Below are 20,675 nucleotides of genomic sequence, written 5' to 3'. Positions count from 1 at the left end.
TATGCCCAAAGAATGAGGTCAGCTGATACCTGAATATAGTGAATGACCATGTTATTCCATCAGTTTTCTTCCCTGATGCCACGGTCGTATTCCAACATGATTATACCTGGATTCATGGGGCTCAAATAGTTAAAGAGTGGTTCAGCGTGGGTGGATTGGCCACTACAGAGTCCAGACCTGAACCCCATTGAGCACCTCATGTGCTGGAGAAGACTTTGTGCAGTGGTCAGACTCGAACATCGGCAATACAAGATATTAGTGAAACATGAATGCAACACTGGATGGAAATAAATTTTGTGACATTACAGAAGCTTCTTGTCAAAACCAAGCAGTGTATATTAAACCTTTGTTTAATTAAATGGTTTAAAATGGAATTAAATTAACTGATCACAACAATAATTGTAAATAAACATAATTAATATATATAAAAAGAACAGGATCTCTATAATTTTGTCAGTCATCAAAAAGCATGTGTTCTAACTTCACTAGAAGTATTTGAAGCTGTTTAATGTGATTTAAATAAACATGTAAGAAACAAAAACACACCTCTCATGTGTTATTTGGTCCTAACACACGTGTTATAGTGGGAAAAGAGTTAATGAATAAACTGTCTAAATTTATTGACAAAGACAATCAGTGTTTTTCAATGTTTTTTTTTTTTTATTTATTGATCGTTTCATCCAAGAATCAGCCTGTGTTGACACATTAACCGCAAAACTATTTCCTTGTTTACGGATTACAAAATGTGAAGTGACGTAACACAACCACCCACTAGTGTTTACAAGAGGAAAAACCTTCAAAAACAAGCTTACGAAGCACATTGATGATTCTGTGGTTTTGTTCATTTTTGATAAACTTGAAGCACGTTCTTGTTCGCTGCTCTTTCACAACGGCCTCCACTCATTCAGAGAGATGAAGAAGAACTGCATGGATTATCATAATAATAATAATAATAATCATAATAATAATAACGGATCAGGCTGAATCAAAAGCATTTTCAGTTTCTACCAAAAAAAAACTACGGCAAATATTTAACTGTGCTGCACAATTGAGCTTATTTTGCATTTATTGCTGTGATTAATCGTCAAAAATAAAATAAAAGAAATAAAGTTGAGATGAAACAACAACAACATTTCTAGAAGTAAAATGTGTGAAGTTTTTCTAGTGTTTTCTTTCAGATGTGCAGCTCTTCTGCCCTTATAGCATTTGATTTTGATCAAAACGTGTCTGAAAACAACAAATAAAGCAAACGCTGTGCACCCAATATCCTTTTTCAATCATCCCGCACAGAACAGCAAATGTCACCGAGCTTATTCGTAATCCTCCAAAAAGTCGCCTTTTCCTTTCATTCCGGCTTTGCAGGAAACCCAAGTCTGTGTTATATTACTGCCCGCTGGCTGTGTAGTTTATATTTCAGAGGGTAAATAAAACCAGAATGCAAATACGATCTCATTCACCCCTCTATTTATTTGTTCCAGTAGATTTCATAAGACCTCCTCTCTGAGAAACCGGCCTCTGTTGTCCCTGCGCCGCTTCTCACTCTCTCTTTCACCACCTTCACCACCAGCCCTCCAGCCAAGGCGATGCCTGCTGCGGCTTTGCCGATCTCGGCCACCGCGTTCAGGATGCGTGTTGTCGTAGCGACGGTGCCCCAGTGGTGTGATGATGCAACACTGGTGGCTACAGACGCCACGCTGGGTCCTGTTACGCCACAGGCCGACCCAGCAGCGACCTCCTGAGCTAAGGCTGCAGCGCACTGAGGCGCCCCGGCGCCGACAGCCACCGCTTGCTGCCCTGCTGCTGAAGCTACAGAAGCGGTGGCTGCTCCTGCGGCTGCAGCTTCGCCTCCACTAAGAGCTGCCGTGCTTAACGCTCCTCCCTCCAGAGCTGCACCCAAGGCGGCACCAGCTCCCAGGGCACCTCCCACACCTGCCGCCACCCCCACAGCCGATGCTCCTATCAGACCAACCTGCCCGAGCGCATCTAGAGCGCCCTCCCCAGGGCTTTCAGCCTCAGCACCGGCGACAGCTCCCACAGATCCACCCAGGACTCCGCCCGTCGCTGCCCCGAGAGCCACGGCCGTTTTCCCAGAGGCCGCCGCCACGATGGCCCCGACGGCCTTCCCCACGCCGGTGCCTCCCGCCACGGACATCCCGGCGAGCTGACCGGCGGCGAAACCGACCGAGTTGCCCATCAGGGACGCCCCGGCCGCCGCCGCCAAAGGGGCAGCCGCTCCAAACACCGCCCCGACGGCGAGGCCCGTGGCTCCGGCGGCCACCAGGATCTTAACTCTCTCCAGCACCTTAGCGGAGAGCGCCGCCTCCCTTCGTAGGCGACTCAGGGACGACCGGAGAGACTGACGCCTGCCGACCGCCCTGCTGCTGCCGCCCCGCCGCCGAACTCTGAACTGCTCCCTCAGGGTGCTGAAAGGATTCCCTCTGCTCTCCTCCGTCCATCTCTCCACCCTAAACTCCTCTTCAGCTCCTGTGTCAAACTCCCTCCTGCTTTCACTTCCTCCTGCTCTGTCACACTTTCTTCTCTTCACCAGGCCGGCCTGTTCTTCCGCTCTGCTCTCACTTCCTTCGTTTTCCTCGCCCTCCGCTTGCCCCCGCTCCCTCAGCATCCTTTTCTGCTCGTCCCTGATTGCAGCCTCTGCCTCTAAAAACATGTCATTAGTATAAAACCCTCTATTATTCTCCTTCACCATCTCGTCCACTTTCATCAAGAGCTCTTTAACCTGCGCCGAGTTCCCGGGGTCTTTGTTGTTGAGTGCATGGTACCGACCACCACACCTGGCGATCAGAGCCCTGAGCCCAGGAGGTGACGTCTCCCTCAGATACTCTTCGATCCCTGTGTCCTCCAGGTCATCGCCCCTGGTAAAAAGAACCACTGTGTGATTACAGACAGCCTCCTCCCCAAATATCTTGGACAGCTCGCAGACAGCCTGGTCCTCGGAGTCTGTATATCGTCCTATAGGCACCACCAGGAGGAAAGCGTGTGGACCCGGAGCTGACAGAGACACACATTTAGCTATTTCTGCATGAATCTGCTCCACGCTGAGGTGAGTGTCCCCAAAACCAGGCATGTCGACCACTGTGACTTTCCTCATCTTCATGCGCCACGCGACGGCCGCTCCTTCCTCCTCCTCTTCCTCTTCCTCGGTTAGCTCAACACTCCCGAGCTCGCAGGTCTGGGTGACGGAGCTGGCGCTGATCTGCGACAGGAACTGCCTACGGCCCAGGATGGTGTTTCCAGACGCGCTCTTGCCAGATCCGGTCTTTCCGACGAGGACCAGTCTGAGTTCTTCACCCCATCTGGTTTCAGAGTGGCCTCCATTATCCTCCGCCTCCATGTCCACAGGCTCCTCTTCCTCTGATGGAAGAAAAACAACAGAGATAGTGAATGACTGAGGTCACTACAAACCACTGAACCCTTCATTTACTGAAAGGCTGCAATTGTCTTCACTCTGTTGTTCAAAAACACAATAGAAGCCTTGTTAACTCGGCTTCATGAAGCTTCAGCACATAAACAAAACATCAACAGGTTAGCTCAGGAAATACCTAGCATTATCAACTTATACTATTAATATAACATCTAAAGCTGAACTGAATAAGTGAAATGAGATCATGTTTAAATCTGAAACGCCAGCTCTATGCAGCTAATCTATTTATGTTCAGCTATGGAGGTAACTAGCGTTATCCACTTATAACTTCCCAGTGACATGAAACATATGAGGCTGAACATCAAAAGTCAAATGCAGGGGTCACGTTTCACTCCTAAATAACATTTATTAGTTGGCAAAACAGCTACAACACTAACTTGTTATGGTATTAGCATGTAGCTAACATTTAACAACAAAAACAAATCAATTAATTAGTAGCTTACCCATTTATAACAAATACTTATAGATAAAACGTCAAAAGCCAAACCCCAGATATCACGCTTTAATCCTAAACAACGCTTTGTAAACTAATTTATTTATTATCGGCGAGCTAATCCCTCAGCCAACCTATTTGTTTATAGCTAAGTAGCTAGCATTAACCGCTTATAACGCTAATATTGATCCACCGGTAACGTATCTAAAGCTAAATATCAAAGGTCAAACAGCAGAGGTCACGCTTTATTGTCAAACGTCACTCTGTAATCACGTAGTTTTTATATATGAGCAGCCAAAGCTACTTTGACATTAGCATGTTGCTAACGTTCGACAACGGTTGCATAGAAACGAAAATTCAACAGTTCAGTTGCTAGGCTACTGTTGCTAAGCTCTACCGACGGTTAGACGTCTGAATAAATATATCCACGTATAACACCGACACTGCGGCTGGTTGAGCTCTATACTGAGAGTTTGACAAAAGTCAAACGCTTAAATACTTTCATCACTCGTCTAACTTCTGACTTGCAACAGTTTAAAAGGCCATGGAGACGTTTTCTTACCCGTGTCCAGGTTAGTAGACATATTTCTCGTCGTTGTCTCCTCTGTTTTCAAGCGTTCATCTTCAGCCTAAAGAGAAAGTCGAGCCGAGGCCGAACATAAACTTTGGACCCTCTTTTTTTTTTTTTTTTTTATGTTTTCTATCTCCACTAAAGTCTGTCTCGGTCGCCCTCTGTTGGCTAAACTAAAAAACAAACCAAAAAAACTACACGTAATTATCAGAGTCACTTTATTTCATTAACAAAATGGCTTGTTCATTCTGCAGCAGTGATTTTCTTCCTCTGGATATACATATATATATATATATTTATATTTCTGATAACAGTCATGATACTTTATTTTTAAAATTACATCAATCTCAGTTCCGTAGATCTAAATATGTCAATTTCCAGCAAAGATTATAATAAAATTAACAAAGACACGGGGGCTGCAGGAGGAAAGGGCACATACTGTATTTGTCCTATTAATTCATTAATTAATTAGTGTGACGACAAGAATAAAAGGGGGAATAGTGGTTTTGGAAAGATTGCCAATATGTAAAAAGGAAAATAAATTGTGAGGAGCGACGAAAGCCTAAAACATCCCTTTAGAAATTCACCCACCAACTAAATGGACGATTTCTATCCTGCAACCGTTTTTAAGCACATGAAGACACGTTAAATCTAGACCAGACACGATAGTTTAGAAGAAAATTGATTATACTAAAAGCAACTATATTCCAAAGTTCAGTTTTTCATCCTTATCAAAAAAGTCTCCCTCGGTTTCCCTTTTGTTTTTTGTTTTTTTTGTTTTGTTTTTTTATTTCCTCCCCCAGAGACGACACCACCTTTCCAAATCATAAAACACCGTTCCCCGCGCAGCGATTTCAAGTCGGACCCTCCTCTTAAATTTTGTCGAGGTCGCTCTTTCTCGTTTTTTTCAGCAGAGCACCAGGTGACGGCAGCGTTTTAATGTTCTGTCATCAGAGTGTGTTCGGGTCCAGCCTCCTCCTCAGCGTGGACCTCGTCAGCCCGTTTCTCCTCCCGCGGCCGGACGCTGCGGCGCTATAGCTCGGTGCGAGAGCGAGAGATGCGAGGGCCTTTCCTGATCTCTTTCCTCTTCTCCTCCTTCCTCCGCCTCTTCTCCTCCTCCCTCAGGATCTTCTGGAAAGCCTCGGCCGTGTGGAGCACCTGAAGAAGGGACGAGAGGGGCTGAAGCGAGGTATCTACGGTGGGAATCAGATGGCGTTTTTTTTATTTTATTTGTTTACTCACATCGTCTCTCTCTGTGCGGTACGGGTTTATAAAGTCTGGGGATTTCTCCGTTATTCCCAGCTCCTGTGACATCTGACAGAAAGAGACAAGGGATGAAAATGTTGCATCACTCACATCTACAGCTCAAAAACATCACAATTTTATTATTATTATTATTATTTTTATTATTAGGGACTCAAGCGTTGGACTGAATGTAGACTTGGAGCGTCTGCTGCTTCGATTCTGAGAATTAATCCACTATATAATCCTCTTGGCACATTGCTAAGGTCACAGATTAATCCTGCGGCAGGAGTTTACTTCATTAACCTGCGCATTTAAAAACCGAGGGGCTGCCGTTTTCAAAAGGCCACCGTACATCAAAAAACCAGAGGACCGGCGAGAAACTGGAAAGGAGCTGAAAATCCTTTAAATTGACTCTGTGACCCGTAGGTCACCGTGCTCTGAATCACCTCGCAGTTTCATTTCACTTTAATCTCATGCAAAAAAAAATAAAAAATGGATTTCTATTAATTTCTAAAAATCTTTAGATTATATTAATGCAATAAAAAGGAAAAGCATACAAGGATTCTGTGCTGGTGTAACCAGCCTGGACATATATCAGCACTGGTATCTGTCTTGAATTTCACAATAAGTGAGTCCTTTCAAAATAAAAGTAAACTGAGCTTTGCAAGTTTGAAGAGGGATCTATTTTCATACTATTTTATCAGTCCACATTAACTCTTAAACATTGCTCTTTCCAAGCAATATAAAACCTCTTGTTCCAGCTCTAGGTCTTAAACGGGGGGTCCGTGACCCTATTCAGTCCCCAGGTGAAATCCCACGTATGTACGTATGTGTATGTTTACAGCAGTTGCACAGCCACTCTACTGTTGCACATGTTTGAAATTTAAAAAACATGAATATCTGAACCTGTGCAATGTTTGAAAAGCTTAATACTGACTGAAATAATGACAATAATCATGTGTATTTATAAATAACAGTAGGCAGAGTTTAATATAGAACACATATAGTAGGTAGAGGGTCCCTACTTAACGGGGATAACGAGGATAGTGTGTGTCTGTGTGTGGTCTTACGAGTGTGAGGACATGTTGGTGGGCTCCTCCGGTGAAAACCCCCGTCTGGTTACAGAAGTGTAAGCCCCAGCGCAGCAGGCCGCCCCAGTCGGAGTTGCGGTCGTAGTAGTGGTGGACGATGCGAGGGAAACGCAGCGCCACGTCGCCGAAGAACGCCGTGTTCTCCACCACGTGGGAATAAGCTGCAGGAAGGAGGAGGAAAAAGAGGAAACCGGCGGGTTCATCTGACTGACGCGTGCAAAACTGCATTTTAACAGGCGATCAGATTGATGCAAAGTCTGAACAGATTCAGAAACACGTTAGAGAGGAAGTAGAATCCAACTTAGATCAGGAACAGAGATCAGGAGAAAGCAGCCAGAGGCGGAGGAGACGCAAACAAGGTGTGAAATTAAGAGATTAAAGAAAAAAAGGAAACGCAGACCTTCTTTGATCTTATCGTCCATGGGGAAGGGGTCATCAGGCTGCATGTTGGCCGCCACCAGGATCTGTCTGGAGTCCTCCAACACCTCGAGGAAGAAACAAACAGAGACAGAGCTCAAAACTTTAATCTACCCTGAACTGTGAAATATGGGCGAACGAGACGAAGGCTCCACGACCACCACAGCGGCTTCGTGGGTGAGATGTTTCACACACCACTTTCCATCCACTCAGACTGCAGACAGCGCAGTGTCTGTGGGGACGTTATATGGAGGAGATACAAACACTGTAACACAAAGAGCGGCGTGTTAGCGCTGACGGTGTTTTTCATCCACGGACGGTTGATGATGGTGGTCGTCCTTGAGAGGCGCGCGGATCCACGGGTTTCAGTCCGCTGGGTGATACTGTAAATCAAAGCTGTCGGTCGAGCGAAGGCGAGCGGCCCTCGGTCTGAATTAACATTCAGGGCAAAGCCAGAAAACATGTTGATGAATGTGATCAGTGGATTTGAAGCTTTAGGTTCTCTGCTGGGCTGCAAACACCACGGGGCTAAGGACTGACAGCGGAATAATTAAACCGCATGACAGTTAATAAATAACATATTAATTAATTACATATTTAAGTCACAATAAATTACTAACCGTATACATTCGGGATGCACGAGTCACAATTATCACGATATTTTAGTGACAGTACAATATTATCATGATTCTTAAGTCACGATATGATAAATTAACACTATTTAAAGTCCTGATAAGAAAATTATCGCGATATTTAAGTGACGATCGAACATTATGATGTTTTAGCTCCAATATTATCACAATATTCATAGTCACGATACAAGATATTTTAGTGACAATACATGATTATCGCAATAATTAAGTGACGATCGAGCATTACAATATTTTATTGACAATATTATCGATATATTTATAGTCACGATAGAATATTATTGCAATAATTAAGTTACGATACAACATTATCGTGATATTTAAGTCAGGATACATCATTATTGTAATAGTTAAGCTCCAATCCAACATTATATTTATAATAATATCGCAGTATTTATAGTCATGACATTATCGTAGTAATTAAGTCACAATACAATATTGTCACAATATTGTCGTGACAATACAACATAATCGTAATTATTAAGTCATGATACATAATTATCGCAATATTTAAGTCACAATCAAACGTTATGATATTTTAGTGATAAAGTTATTACTATATAGTCACAATAGAATATTATTGTAATAATTAAGTTACGATACAATATTATCACGACATTTTAATGATAATACAACATCACCGCAATATTTAGGTCACAATCAAACATTATGATATTTCAGTGACAATATATCAATATAATTAATGTCACGATACAATAATTTCATGATATTTTAGTGACAATACAACATTTTCGCGATATTTAAGTCACAATAATTAGGTCAGCATACAACATTATTACCATTTATATGTCGTGATGGATTATTATCACTACACAATATTAACTATGTTTGTAGTTACGATAGAATAATATCATGATATTTAAGTCACAATAATATCTGGATATTTTAGTGACAAATCAACATGTTTGCGATATTAAAGTCAATATAAAATATTATCACGATTCTTCTTTAAGACATGACGCAACATTATCATGATACTTGGGTCAAAATTAAACATTATCTCAAACGTACGTTATATGTCACAATACATTACATCGAGATACTTACGATGTTATTATGACTCTGCTGCCATGATGTTATGTTATCGTGATACTTAAACGGACACAGTAAAATAATGTGCTGAAACTTTAAGGACGCACAATATCCTTAAGACGCAATATTATATTCTCACACTAGTTGTGTTACACACGTGACACTATTATCTGGGAGAAAGGTTTTTCAAAAGATTTAACATCAAGTTAACGTTGGCTAACATTAAATATCTTGTCTTTGCCTAAAAAGTGTAAAATAAGTTTAAATTTCAAGTTTCTCAAATGCCTCCAACCTTTTCACCAATTTTCTTCACGGGCTACAAACCTGGACCAACAAAGTCTTTCATTTTATTAATTCTAGCAGCAGTAATGTTGATTGTGTATGTATTTGTATGCGTTTCCTACCTTGAAGAGGCCTTTGAGCATGATGTCTATGATCTTGTACTGCTGGTTGATGTCATTCAGCTCCACCAGATTCTTGAGTGCGTTCAGCTGATCTTTCCTCTTGGTCTCAAACAGCCGCTTGTCTGATTGAGAGGAGTTCAGGAAGACACACGCCAGAGATGCACGAGGGTTAACTCTCTCACGCATCCATCTGTCACCCTGAAACGCATTCATGAGCACGCCTCGCCATCAGACGCACACAAACACACACAGACACACACACACTTCAGTCGTCACATTCACATCCTCAGGCGTGTCTGCGCATTTTGGCAGCGGGAGGATACAGATCTCCAGGTTGGAGTCGTGTCTCGGTCTGTGCGTGTCGGAGTCGGCCGAGCTGAAGGCGGCGGCGGCGGCGGCGAGCGCCAGGAGCACGGCGCTCAGACTCTGCATGGTCAGCAGGGGGCGGCAGAGAGGCGCTTCTTCTCAACACTGTAAACAATCAGAGATCAAATCACAGCGTCACAAAACTGCTTCATCTTATTCATGAATTCAGTTTTTTTTGAGTGAAGCTGCTGGAAAAAGTCTGTCTGTCTCCGTCTCCTGTGATACTTGTGGAATATATGTGGAAAACGGGGCGACACGCTGGGGATAAGTGGTCAATATGGAACAGCAGAGCGGAGCTGGCATTTGAAGAGGAAAGAGGGAGAGAGGAAGAAGTGGGGAGGAGGGCTCCTTATGGTCCTTCCTTTTAAGACACAAATGATGTCTGGCACAATCCTCGGGGGGGAACTTTTACAATCTCTGCAACAGATTTTTTCTGGAAAGCAGAAACGGCCACTTCCTGTTCCACAAAGGGAGTTTAGACGTCAGGATTAGGTCAGATTCTATGCAGATGACCAACTACAAAATGCACATAATCCATGCATGATTTAACTATCAGTGGGATGCTAACGTTGGCTTTGCCTAAAACGAAGATGCACAAATGGAGGAGAAAGTGCAAGATAGAAGAAGAAGGAGGAGGAGGAGGAGGAGGCGATAACGTCCACGAGGGATTTGACGTGAAATTATCTCGTCCAGTCTGGGCGCAGATGTTCAAAACTTGAAGGACTTGGGAACTGATGTTAATGTCTCGAGGTCTGAATATTAATTCAGGACAAATCAGAGGAGAAAAAAGAAGCTCCGAGGCACAAACTCACCCCTACTCCCTCCCCCTTCCCTCCCTCCCCCCCAACCCCTTCAGAGAGCTGATAACACAAACCGACCACGATCGTCTCCCACTAAAGCTTCCCCCCCCTCCATTTATTAACGGGATCCAACACTGACAGCATCGTGGCAGCCGTCCAACAGATCTCACAGTGCAAGAAAGTTTTTTATTTATTTATTTATTTAATTATGTTGGCCTTCAATGCTTAAAAATAAAAAAAACTGCAACTTTTCTCCAGTCAGCAGAAAAACCAAGCGCTCCAGCAGACAGCCGAGCGAAGGCAGTGTTTCCATCAAGGCCAATTTGTGCATTCTGAGAACATCTTTTTGGGTCCTTTCCCGGCTTTCTGAGAAAACGCTGCACTAAATATACTTAAGTGCCGGTCGAAAGCCTCAATATTTCTAGATTACAGCCAAGGACAGAAGAGAAGGGGGACGGCGGCGGGGGGGCTCGTCTCCCCAGCGTCGGCGGGTAATTCGATGCTCCCGTGTGCTTCAGAGGAGACGGCAACGCAAGCTCCTGACAAGATATTTATGAGCAATGAGGTTATCGCCACTGGTCCGACTTAACGCAGTCAACACATACATACCAGGGAGCAGCTAATGCCTCCATGCGATAGGGGAAAAGACTTTAACGATGGAAGTTAAGGGGCGGATCAATCATTTATAATGTGGTGCAGCAGGCAGCGGCGAAACGAGGGGCTAAATGCATCCATTAACTGATCATCATTAAAAAAAAAAAAAAAAAGGAAGAAAGAAAGAAGCTGCATCGTGAATAGAAAGGAGACGAGCAGGGATGAGAGTTACATCATCAAACACCCACATCAGCCTGGACTGGATCAACATCCCTAAAGTTTTAAGGTTCAGATGTGGGTCAGCTTCCGTGGTGGTTTGTGTTTAGTTTTTGTTTTTTTGTAGCTGAAGCCCACGACGTCCCGGGAATCTGAAGAGTTTTTCGAGCTGTGTTCGAGCTCCAGGTTCAAGATTTGACACATGTATTAATATTCAAACGGTAAAATCCTAATTCCAAGAGGCTGGTGATGAAACAGCTGGATGTGCAGCTGGATCCTGGGTGGGGGGGGGGGGGCACAGCCTTGGGGGAGTGGGAGACTTTTTTAAAGGTTCAAGCACGGACACATCATCTCTCTTTCGGTCTCCCTTTGCATCTCCTTCCTTCCTTCCTTCCTTCCTTCCTTCCTTCCTCCACCACCTCCTCTGTCATCACTCATGCAGAGGCAAATCCGCGGACATGCGTAATGGGGAGCGTCGGCTGAATACGCGTGCACCGTTCAATTACGGATTGTTTAATTGATCGCATGTCCCCCACCTGACCCGACTTCCCCCACATCTGCTGCACCACTTGCCTGCGTGCAATTACTCCAATTCTATAACATCCAACATCTCTGCAAAAAAAAAAAAAACCCAACACATTTAGAGAAGACTTCCCTGAATTGTGCGCGTTTTTCCTTCCTTCCTTTTTTTTTTTTTTTTTTTTTTGTGAAGTTTGATTTGATGCAGCGCGTCGCCACAGCTGTATAACCCCGCTGGATGCAGGCAGCCAGCGGTCAGCATCCCGGAGAAAACCCGCTGGACATTACAGCCACGGAAACTCGAGGTCCACTCACCGTGTTGTAGCGAGAATCGGCAGCGCCACAAGGCAGCGATCAGCGAGCAGCGTCTCCTCCAAACTCCTCCAGTTTAATCTCTCTCCGCGTATATGTACATTTGCTTTTTTTTTTTTTTTTTTTTTTGGTTTGTTTGTTTTAAATTTAATTTCTACTCAAAGCGAGCTCGACGGGACGGCTGGTCTGTAAAACCCTCCTCGGGTGACAACGACGGAGGAGGAGGTGTTGATTTACATGCGGCTCCCGGCTGCTCCACTCCACGGGTTTGTCGTGGACGAATGACAGCGGGGAGGAGGATGTTGTTTCCACACGGAGGACTTAGAGGGAGACACAGGGAGACACAGCGTTCCGTTTCCTCCTCAGATCATTATTATTAGTAGTTTTAAATTAAATTAACGCGATAAATCCGTATTATGGAAGGTGTTATTACAAAGAAAGTTAATTTACAATATTTTAATTGCTTTGATTAAGTTTTAACCACATAAAAGAGGGGGTGTGGATATTTTAACAGGCCAGTTTTTATAGTATATGGAGTGACAGGAGTGCCACAAATAAAATAAAATAAAATAAAATAAAATAAAATAAAATAAAATAAAATAAAATAAAATAAGCGAAAGCAAATATAAAGACAAATAAATAAAATGTTTAAATCAAAAAATGTCAAACATATATTTATAAGTAAATAAATAAAAATATAATAAATATTTAAACCTAAAACGTAAGATAACATAATATAACACAATATGATTTATAATAACTAAAATAATAAATAAATATGGAAATATAAAGAGAAACAAAAGAAATAATGAAATCAATAAACGGGGGATTATAAAGAATAATAAAAACGATAATAATAATTAATCCTAAAACATATATTTATGAAGAAATAAATAAAGATAAATAATGTGGAAATATAACAAATAAATAAAAAATAATATAATGACTAAAATAATAAGTAAATATGGAAATATAATGACAAACAAATAAAATAATGAAATAGATAAATGAAGAAATATAAAGATAAATAAAAAATAAAGGTGGAAATGTAAAGACGAATTAATAAAAAACGCTAAATACAAAGAGAAATAATAAAAATAATAAGTACATATGGAAGGATATGAAAGGATAAATAAAAGTGGAAATAGTTGCTCAGTGGCTGAGATGAATCTGTGTTACTGTGGCTGCTTTACATTTATAATGAATTCTGGCCCAAAACAAAGGCACAAATATATTTTTTTTACAGAGGAAACACATTCTAACAAACACGTGCAGTAAAATTATTTCTCAGTAGAAACTAAAGGAGGAAAAACTTCTTTCAGATCAGAACAGAACGATCAGAAAACAACTGTTAAATTAATCATTTACAAAACAACGAATGTGAAGCATCAGTCCTGTAACAGTGAGAAGTCAGACAGACAGACGGACACGTCTCCAGCTCGTCTGAACATGAGCGTTAAGGAGCAGTTAAACACAGCGAGACACAACGGAAGTGTGTGAATCTAGATTTATACTCGTGAAAGTGAAACTATTAGGAGGTTTCACTTGAAGGCAGAGTTCCCTAAACTTCAATGCAGCATGTTTAGCAGTTAACGTCCGACAGACATCGATTCAACCTGACGTTTAATAACCGTGTGCCTTAAACGTGAAACACAAACTAGACGTCTAACTCACCGTGGATTAAATAAACAATGGGAAACGTGTTGCAGGGTTCTGTGTGAGTGAGTGTGTGTGTGCTTCACTTCAGCTCAGGGATACAGGATGTGGTTTGACAGGTCAGGGCTGCAGCTCTGGTCGCTCGTCTGTGGGCCGAGCGCCTCCACCAGAGTCCTGGCTCTGTGCCTGTGCTCCTCCGTGGGCAGGAGGACGCTGGTCTGGATCTGAATGGACAGATGTGACATCAGTTATAAGTGGTGACACATATATACAGTGCATATACATCTAGAAGCACCAATAAATGAACCGAGACGCTCCGTCCCAAATTATACGATGGAGCATCAGAAATAATGTCGGGTTTGGGATTAAAGATTTAGACACAGTGAATAGTTTGATGTATAAAGAAGCAAAATAATCTGCATCACATGTTCACAGAGAGACGTATACTACACTAATGACATATACAGAGTGTCTCTAAAGCTTCTCAGTTGTCTAAGTCGTCTTATATTAAAAAACAAGCTTTCATCCAAGTCTTTATTAATTATAAGAGAGTGGTGGGGAGTAGATATGACACAAATTATAGGACAACAACGTCCACATTTTACTCAGAGAAGACAAGACTTAATTACACTGTAACAGCGTTTTAACACATGTATGTGGAAAAAAACTGTCTGTACGACCTAAAACTAATTAGAAGTGCTAATAAATGGAATATTACAAGAGCTTCTAATTACTGTTTACACACGGGGGCGGCCATCTTGGTAACTCATCTCTGGGATAGTGAGGATTCTACGACTTTTTGAGTAGAGGTCACGTATGTGATGTCACAGCTGTGAAGCTGAAGTTTCCATGGTTACGGCCACTGAGCAGCAAAGAGTGACAGTTGAACGTGGAGATTAGCAGCATCAGATTGAATTATAGACTTTAATAGTGTCTAAAACTAATTAAAAAAGAAAAGGTGAAGAGCTGTTGTGTGATTGACTGAACTGACAGATATGAAGCAGTCAGAGATATATTTTATATTTTTACAGATATCTGCCAAAGAACAGAGAAGTAAATGTATCGCTGCATTAGAAGAAACAGCTGGAATCCAGACACAGAAACCTGGTGCTGTGGTTTATTTAATATTAATTTATGCTGTATTCGTTAATGAAGTCAAACCTTAAGTTACTTCTAATGTTACGTTCTGGAGGCTGTCAGATACGTTTGTCCACGTTGTTGTTTTGGTGTAGTTACAGTCGACAGCGACTATTACAGCTCCAACAATAAATAACACTAAAGTGGAATATCTGTGGTCACTCCTCATTCTCCTTTCAACGCTACAGTACTGTTTGGCTAACGTTACTTCTCATTAAAGCTCTTAGCGTTAGCATCTTTTATTCAGCTACATTTATCAGAACTGAAATGACCTAAAACTAACTCAATCTGAGGCTAATACACTTTTCTAAATCCACACTAGTTCAAATGGATCATTGTTGAGTCCAATTGTTCTTAATTTAATCTGATAATCCACATTTTTCCAGGTCTCTCTGTATTAACTGATACATTTCACCATGTTTTTCCCACTCAAGGCCCCAGTGCTCTGAGTCATTGCACCGAAATTTCAAGTCTCACTCCGTCTTTGTGTTAGTTTTAGTCACTGCATCAGTAAAGAATCCAAAAAGCCATCGGAAATAAGAGCAACTAGAAGATGTTTGCCACTCATCTAAGTAACAGGCGGTTTAGGATAAATACGTAGGTTATGTCATGAAGAGATTAAAAGAGCCTTTTAGAAATCCTACAAGTCCAGTTAACCTCATTTCAGCTTTACCTGGATGACTGAGAACCTTTATGGAGACTCACGTTCATCCAATGCAAATTTAAATTATCACCAAATTGCCATTAACATCAACAGAAGCTGCTCTCAGCTAAACATCAGTGTATCTGTTTGCTTGTGTAAATACTAGTGGACTCGCTATCATCTTATTTTTGCCTCTTTTTTACATCATCATTTTCTGCCTCAGCGTAGCAGAAAAGCTAAAGGTGCAGCGGTGAACGGGGTCGCGTAACATTTTACTCTGGACCATAGTGGATTAGAAGTGATGCTGAAAAACAGAGAGTTCAGACAGAATGGATAATATCTGCTTCAATACTTCAGGGATGAGTTTGGATCAGCTGGAGAGCTCTCGTCTCGATGCTTCACACACGGAGACGATACAAAACTTAACCCGATGGGAGGAAAAAAAGGCTGTTTTTATTTTGGCTGCCGCTCCCGTCAAGTTTCTCTAGAAGATGGAGTTTTACTGGACGTACAGTTTGAAGGAAAAGGCAAAGTGAAGGAAAATAAAAAAATGTTCCAACACTGTTCAGTAATTGAAAAGTGCAGGAGAGGAGGCAGAGGTGACAGAGGCGGAGTTAGTGGGGTGAGAACAATTTAGAGAACACAAAGAGGGAGTGAAAGAGAAACGGCCAGAAGGTGAAATATTGTGCAATACAGGTACAAAGTCCCTCAAGTCTGGAGGGAAGCTAAGCTACGCCTGCTAACCTCTAACACTAGTCACCGGATCATACACCCATCAGCCACAACATTAAAACCACTGACACTAAATAACATCAACCATCTTTGTGACAATTTGGTGTTTTGCTGGGAAACATTTGGATTCATTCATGTGGATGTTACTTAGACATGTAGCATCCACCTAGACCAGACCAGAGCAGCCCCCCCCCACCCCATAGTGGCCTCTAAATTCACTTTATCCCAAACGGATCGAGTGTCTGTGAGATGATCCCAGGCATCAACCTCCAGGTTTGAGCGATGAAGCCCGTGCAAAGTTAAAAAAAAAAATGCAGTTCATCGAGTGGCCACTAGAGGCTCCAAAGGGGAGCAAATCCCCACAGGACCCCCCCCCCCATTGTAGCCTGAGATAACAGGTGGGCAGGTCTCAATGTCCAGGCTGCTTTGGTATCTGAGTGTGTGCGGAGGTAAAGCTCATCCAACTTGGCTTGGTCACGATGGGTTTGTCCACAGTATATACAGTCAATGGATGATCCACAGAGGCCCCTCCCCTCAACCAACGCGTAGGACCCCCCCCCACCCCCACCCCATCTCCCCCCACCCACCACTAACAACATCTGGAGGCCCATGTTCATTCTCTGATGAGTCACAACTGTTTTGGAGTCACAAAGGAGACCTACACGATAATAGGAAGGTGGTCATAATGTTATGGCTGGTCGGCATACGTGCATTTGACCGTAATCCTCGACCTCATGTAGCAGAAGCAAGAAGCAGAACAGTTTCTTTCTTCATTTGATATAACATTTACATATTTATCTGTTTATTTATCAGCGTGCAGCCGAAACACAAAAATAACTGAGCCTTTAAAACTCGTTTGACCTCATAAAAGTACATCACTAAAACTCCGTTAATGATTTATAACTTCCTCAATTATTTATGAATTACAATAAGAACAATAAGAAGTTCATAATATTATATATATACATGTGTGAATAAGTTTTAATTGTTTATAAATGGTTAACTTAAACTCTTAAGAACAACTGGTTTGTAACATAATATTTAACATATAAAACATATAAACCGCCTCAGAGTGTCTATTAATGCAGGACAGATGGTTAATAAATTATGAATGAAGTATTTACTGGTGCCTCATCGTGTGTATTTATCATAAATCGTCCAGAGGCATCAAAAGCCTCTGAAAAGCTTGTGCAGTTCAATGTGTGCGAGTGTGCGACAGATCGGTTCGACGACGCGATGCCAGAGAACAAAAGTCACACAGCTGTTAACAAACGTACGTCACCCTGAACCCTGATCCACTCGGCCGCCATCAGAGGCCACTCTGTCTAAAGGGCAGACAGACAGACAGACAGACAGGCAGGCAGGCAGGCAGGCAGGCAGACAGACAGACAGACAGACAGGCAGGCAGGCAGACAGACAGACAGGCAGACAGACAGACAGACGCATGCATTCACACATGCGTTCACGGTTTCCTGGAACAAGCTGCGCTGGGAGCTGCAGTAGCTGCCATCATCCTGTCACTCCTCTGCCTCCTCTGAGCTACGTTCAGCATACTAAAAACCCACTCCTGCCTCTACATACGAAGCCCAACTCGAGCTAACAGAAAAAAAATCTGACGTGGCTCCATGTTGTGAGGCAAACCCAGACGGCCCTGATGCATTGTGGGAAGTTTGGACTTTGAAGCAACCTCCAGGAAAGTGGAGTACCCAAAAAAACTGACCACTAGAGGCTCTAAAAGCGAGTCAGTCTCATAGACTGTGTATAAAGATGGACGCCATGATTGCTCCTATAAAGTGAAGCCAAAGCAAGTAGAGCTCCCCCTGGTGTCTGGCTGCAGTCAAGGTCATAAGCTCCACCTCCTCCATGTTAGTGGGCAAATTAAAACAGTAAAACACAAGTCAAATATGTTTTTTTTCAAGGATTTGATATAACGTTGGTGCACGTTCCAAGTGCCAACTTTTTGGATGAGTTTCGTTTTAAGAAAAGATAAGATAAGGTTTGCCTTTATTCATCCCACAGTGGGGAAATTCTGGTTGTTCATACAGCAGCAGACACTCAACATTCAACATCACAAGCAGTGCACACAGTGCACATATGGGTGGACTAAAAAGAATAGAATATAAAAAATATATCAAAAATACATAAGAAAGCTATATTACAACAAACAAGGCAGTTTTAGTTAATTGACGCTATAAATCCCTTCAGCTAATGTGGTGACATCACTGTGACATCACCACATTAGCTGGAGGCAAAACAAAGGGAAGCTTTGAAAAAGCAAATAAACGCAATTAAAAGAAAATATTGGAATCAACAACTCTGTGTTCGCAGCTAACACTTGATATCAGGATTAAAATGTGATGCATCATCAGTTTCAGCCTGGATAACGTTGCGGGTTTGACTAAATTGTGACTGAAATTACATCGCAATTTGTGGGACTCTACTGCTAATGCTAACCACTAGCTAACTCAACATTAGTTGCATGTTTCAGGGTTGTCCAAGCAGAAGCTGCATTGTGGTTTGTTTGCCTTTAATTTTTCTTTCGTGTAGACGCTCGGTTTCTGAATTAGGTCCGTGTAAATGTCTGGTGGACATCTTGTCAAATTGTCCATTCAGTGAGTGAGAGCGTAGGAGTCAGTGAATATAGTCCCATCAGTCAACTTTTAAAAAAAATAACTCTCACGAGGAGTGAATGTATTAGTACATCATCTAAAATATGCGTTTTTCTCATCCATTTTTGCCAAAACAGTCCGTAGGAATACGCTAACCGGTGTTCACAAGCTAGCGTGTTTGAGAGGTTTTGCCTCCAGCTAAGCCCCGCCCCTCAAAACACGTCACACTGTTTACGAGCTGTAAAGGGGTCTATAGAAACAGGATGTGACATAATGGCCATTACCAGCTGCCAGAGTTGAGAGTTGTAAAAAATATGAGAGTGAGTCTGGATGAAGTGTGGGCGGGGCATAGATTTCATGGCTCCGCCCTCGGACCATATTGATCTGACTTTGGCTCCAAAATCTACATCACCCGGGAAAATAGTGTCAGTTCGGCCACTGCAAGGAAGTGGAGACACATGGTCCATATTTATATACAGGCTATGGTCAATCCTCACAGACGTCCATGTTGAAATGTGCAAGTTTAAATAAAATAATATTCACAACTTTAAGACTTAAAGCTACATAATAAAGGTAGTGTCCATTTTAAGTGGGAGGATTGTGTTGTAGCTCCACTCACACTCTACTTGATCGACTTAAATTAGCCCGGAGTTAGGACACTAACAAGATGGCGGCGGCCAGAGACACAACACTGAGCTTCAAAACAGCTCTCAATCGCTATGATTGACCCACATCAGTCCTGGCTATACAGCAATACCTAGTTGTGTAATGAGTTGTGTAAGTTGCGTGAGCTGAAATACAAAGTGATCTTGTTTGGAGTCAGCTCAACTCGTGCTCCACCTGTTTGACCATTTTTTAAATTAGCCTGAGACCCCACACCGAGCTTCAAAAACACTTAAAGAGTCTGAGACATCATTATTTTTTATATGTGTTAGTCTCTAGTGGTTATCCAAATGTTAAGTTCCAAACTTCTTTCTGATAAGTCTGAGTTTACACATGTTTGATCATTATTTCTTCAGATGATTTGTCCATCGTTATAAATGAATCCGATACAACTATTAATTTGGAGACACCAATATTTTTCCTGCTGTCTTGTCGTGTTATAATCACTGGGAAGCTCTACTTATTTGACATCGTGGTGTAAACTCCAAGATAATTTATCTCAATAGATACAGGATAGTGCAGAAGAGCTTCACCAAACATCTTTTAATTAATCACCCTCCAACAAGCAGACGACTGACTCGTCTTCAGACGGATCGGCATTTTAACGAGTACGGCTGGTAGCGTTGACAAAAGAAGTCCGAGCGGAGCACACGGGCTGGATGCACATTAATTTGTATTTGCAGCAGGAGACCGTGTGTGCGCAGTCATCTTCAAACAAATGGCCGGCAGCAACAACGTGCCCACTGGAAGATAAACAGATATCACTCTGACTCGGAGCTTTACAGCGACGGCACAGATTTAATTCTCCCAGACACAGAGGTGCTGACTTCAGACACCGTTGCCCATGAAATGCTGGAATAATAATTTTATTCCTATTTACACACATTAGTTATGTGTTTGGAGGTTTTCAGCTCCACTGGTGCTGTTTTTGCTGCTTGTATTTTATTGGTCCATATCTCGCCCGTGTTGTTTTTCACTTTTCAAAATAATATAAACAGACTGACACTGAACTGCACGTGAACTTGATTTTCCTTCCAAACTCATTCATTGGAGGAATATTGATATTCACGGAGCAGCTTCTCGGCTGTGAGAGTTGCCACCATGTTCCACATTATTGTACGT

General features: G+C 42.3%; 3 protein-coding genes across 6 annotated transcripts in view; all 3 read right to left on the bottom strand.

Annotated features, from left to right (window-relative positions):
- Positions 1 to 637: 637 nt before the first annotated feature.
- Positions 638 to 4,594, bottom strand: LOC124998297. 2 transcript variants are annotated; one of them, XM_047572573.1, is made up of 2 exons: positions 4,438 to 4,594; positions 638 to 3,372 (listed from the first exon to the last, which is right to left on the bottom strand). In XM_047572573.1, exons 1-2 carry the CDS (start codon positions 4,457 to 4,459, stop codon positions 1,466 to 1,468), a joined length of 1,929 nt encoding a protein of 642 aa, XP_047428529.1. In that variant the 5' UTR covers positions 4,460 to 4,594; the 3' UTR covers positions 638 to 1,465. The 2 variants fall into 2 exon arrangements, with proteins under 2 accessions (XP_047428529.1, XP_047428530.1); XM_047572574.1 differs by lacking the exon at positions 4,438 to 4,594 and adding an exon at positions 3,886 to 4,207.
- A 53-nt stretch (positions 4,595 to 4,647) lies between these two features.
- Positions 4,648 to 12,603, bottom strand: LOC124998298 (coiled-coil domain-containing protein 134-like). Its single transcript, XM_047572575.1, has 7 exons — positions 12,117 to 12,603; positions 9,630 to 9,777; positions 9,307 to 9,428; positions 7,183 to 7,267; positions 6,762 to 6,943; positions 5,689 to 5,760; positions 4,648 to 5,604 (listed from the first exon to the last, which is right to left on the bottom strand). The coding sequence occupies exons 2-7, from the start codon at positions 9,736 to 9,738 to the stop codon at positions 5,479 to 5,481; spliced, it is 696 nt and encodes a 231-aa protein (XP_047428531.1). The 5' UTR covers positions 9,739 to 9,777; positions 12,117 to 12,603; the 3' UTR covers positions 4,648 to 5,478.
- Positions 12,604 to 13,099: 496 nt separating this feature from the next.
- LOC124998294 (meiosis inhibitor protein 1) overlaps positions 13,100 to 20,675 on the bottom strand; it is a 73,136-nt gene continuing 65,560 nt past the window's right edge. For all 3 annotated transcript variants that reach the window (XM_047572568.1, XM_047572570.1, XM_047572569.1), the window contains 2 exons: positions 13,872 to 13,993; positions 13,100 to 13,556 (listed from right to left, as the gene is read on the bottom strand). In XM_047572568.1, the coding sequence (XP_047428524.1) occupies positions 13,502 to 13,556; positions 13,872 to 13,993 (177 nt within the window). In that variant the 3' untranslated portion in view covers positions 13,100 to 13,501. The remainder of the gene's footprint in view (positions 13,557 to 13,871; positions 13,994 to 20,675) is intronic.

Source organism: Mugil cephalus, chromosome 20, assembly GCF_022458985.1.
Source record: "Mugil cephalus isolate CIBA_MC_2020 chromosome 20, CIBA_Mcephalus_1.1, whole genome shotgun sequence".
NCBI lineage: Eukaryota > Metazoa > Chordata > Actinopteri > Mugiliformes > Mugilidae > Mugil > Mugil cephalus.
The sequence above is the reverse complement of the archived record's forward strand: the minus strand, read 5'-3'. Positions and strand labels throughout refer to the sequence as shown.

Excerpts from the sequence above, each read along its gene's own strand:
- LOC124998298 (XM_047572575.1), bottom strand. The coding sequence starts at position 9,738 with ATGCAGAGTCTGAGCGCCGTGCTCCTGGCGCTCGCCGCCGCCGCCGCC. Across the intron at positions 9,429-9,629 it reads CGACTCCAACCTGGAGATCT|ACAAGCGGCTGTTTGAGACC; the intron begins GTATCCTCCCGC and ends CCTCTCAATCAG. Across the intron at positions 6,944-7,182 it reads GGACGATAAGATCAAAGAAG|CTTATTCCCACGTGGTGGAG; the intron begins GTCTGCGTTTCC and ends TCCTTCCTGCAG.
- LOC124998297 (XM_047572573.1), bottom strand. The coding sequence starts at position 4,459 with ATGTCTACTAACCTGGACACGG. Across the intron at positions 3,373-4,437 it reads GTCTACTAACCTGGACACGG|AGGAAGAGGAGCCTGTGGAC; the intron begins GTAAGAAAACGT and ends TTCTTCCATCAG.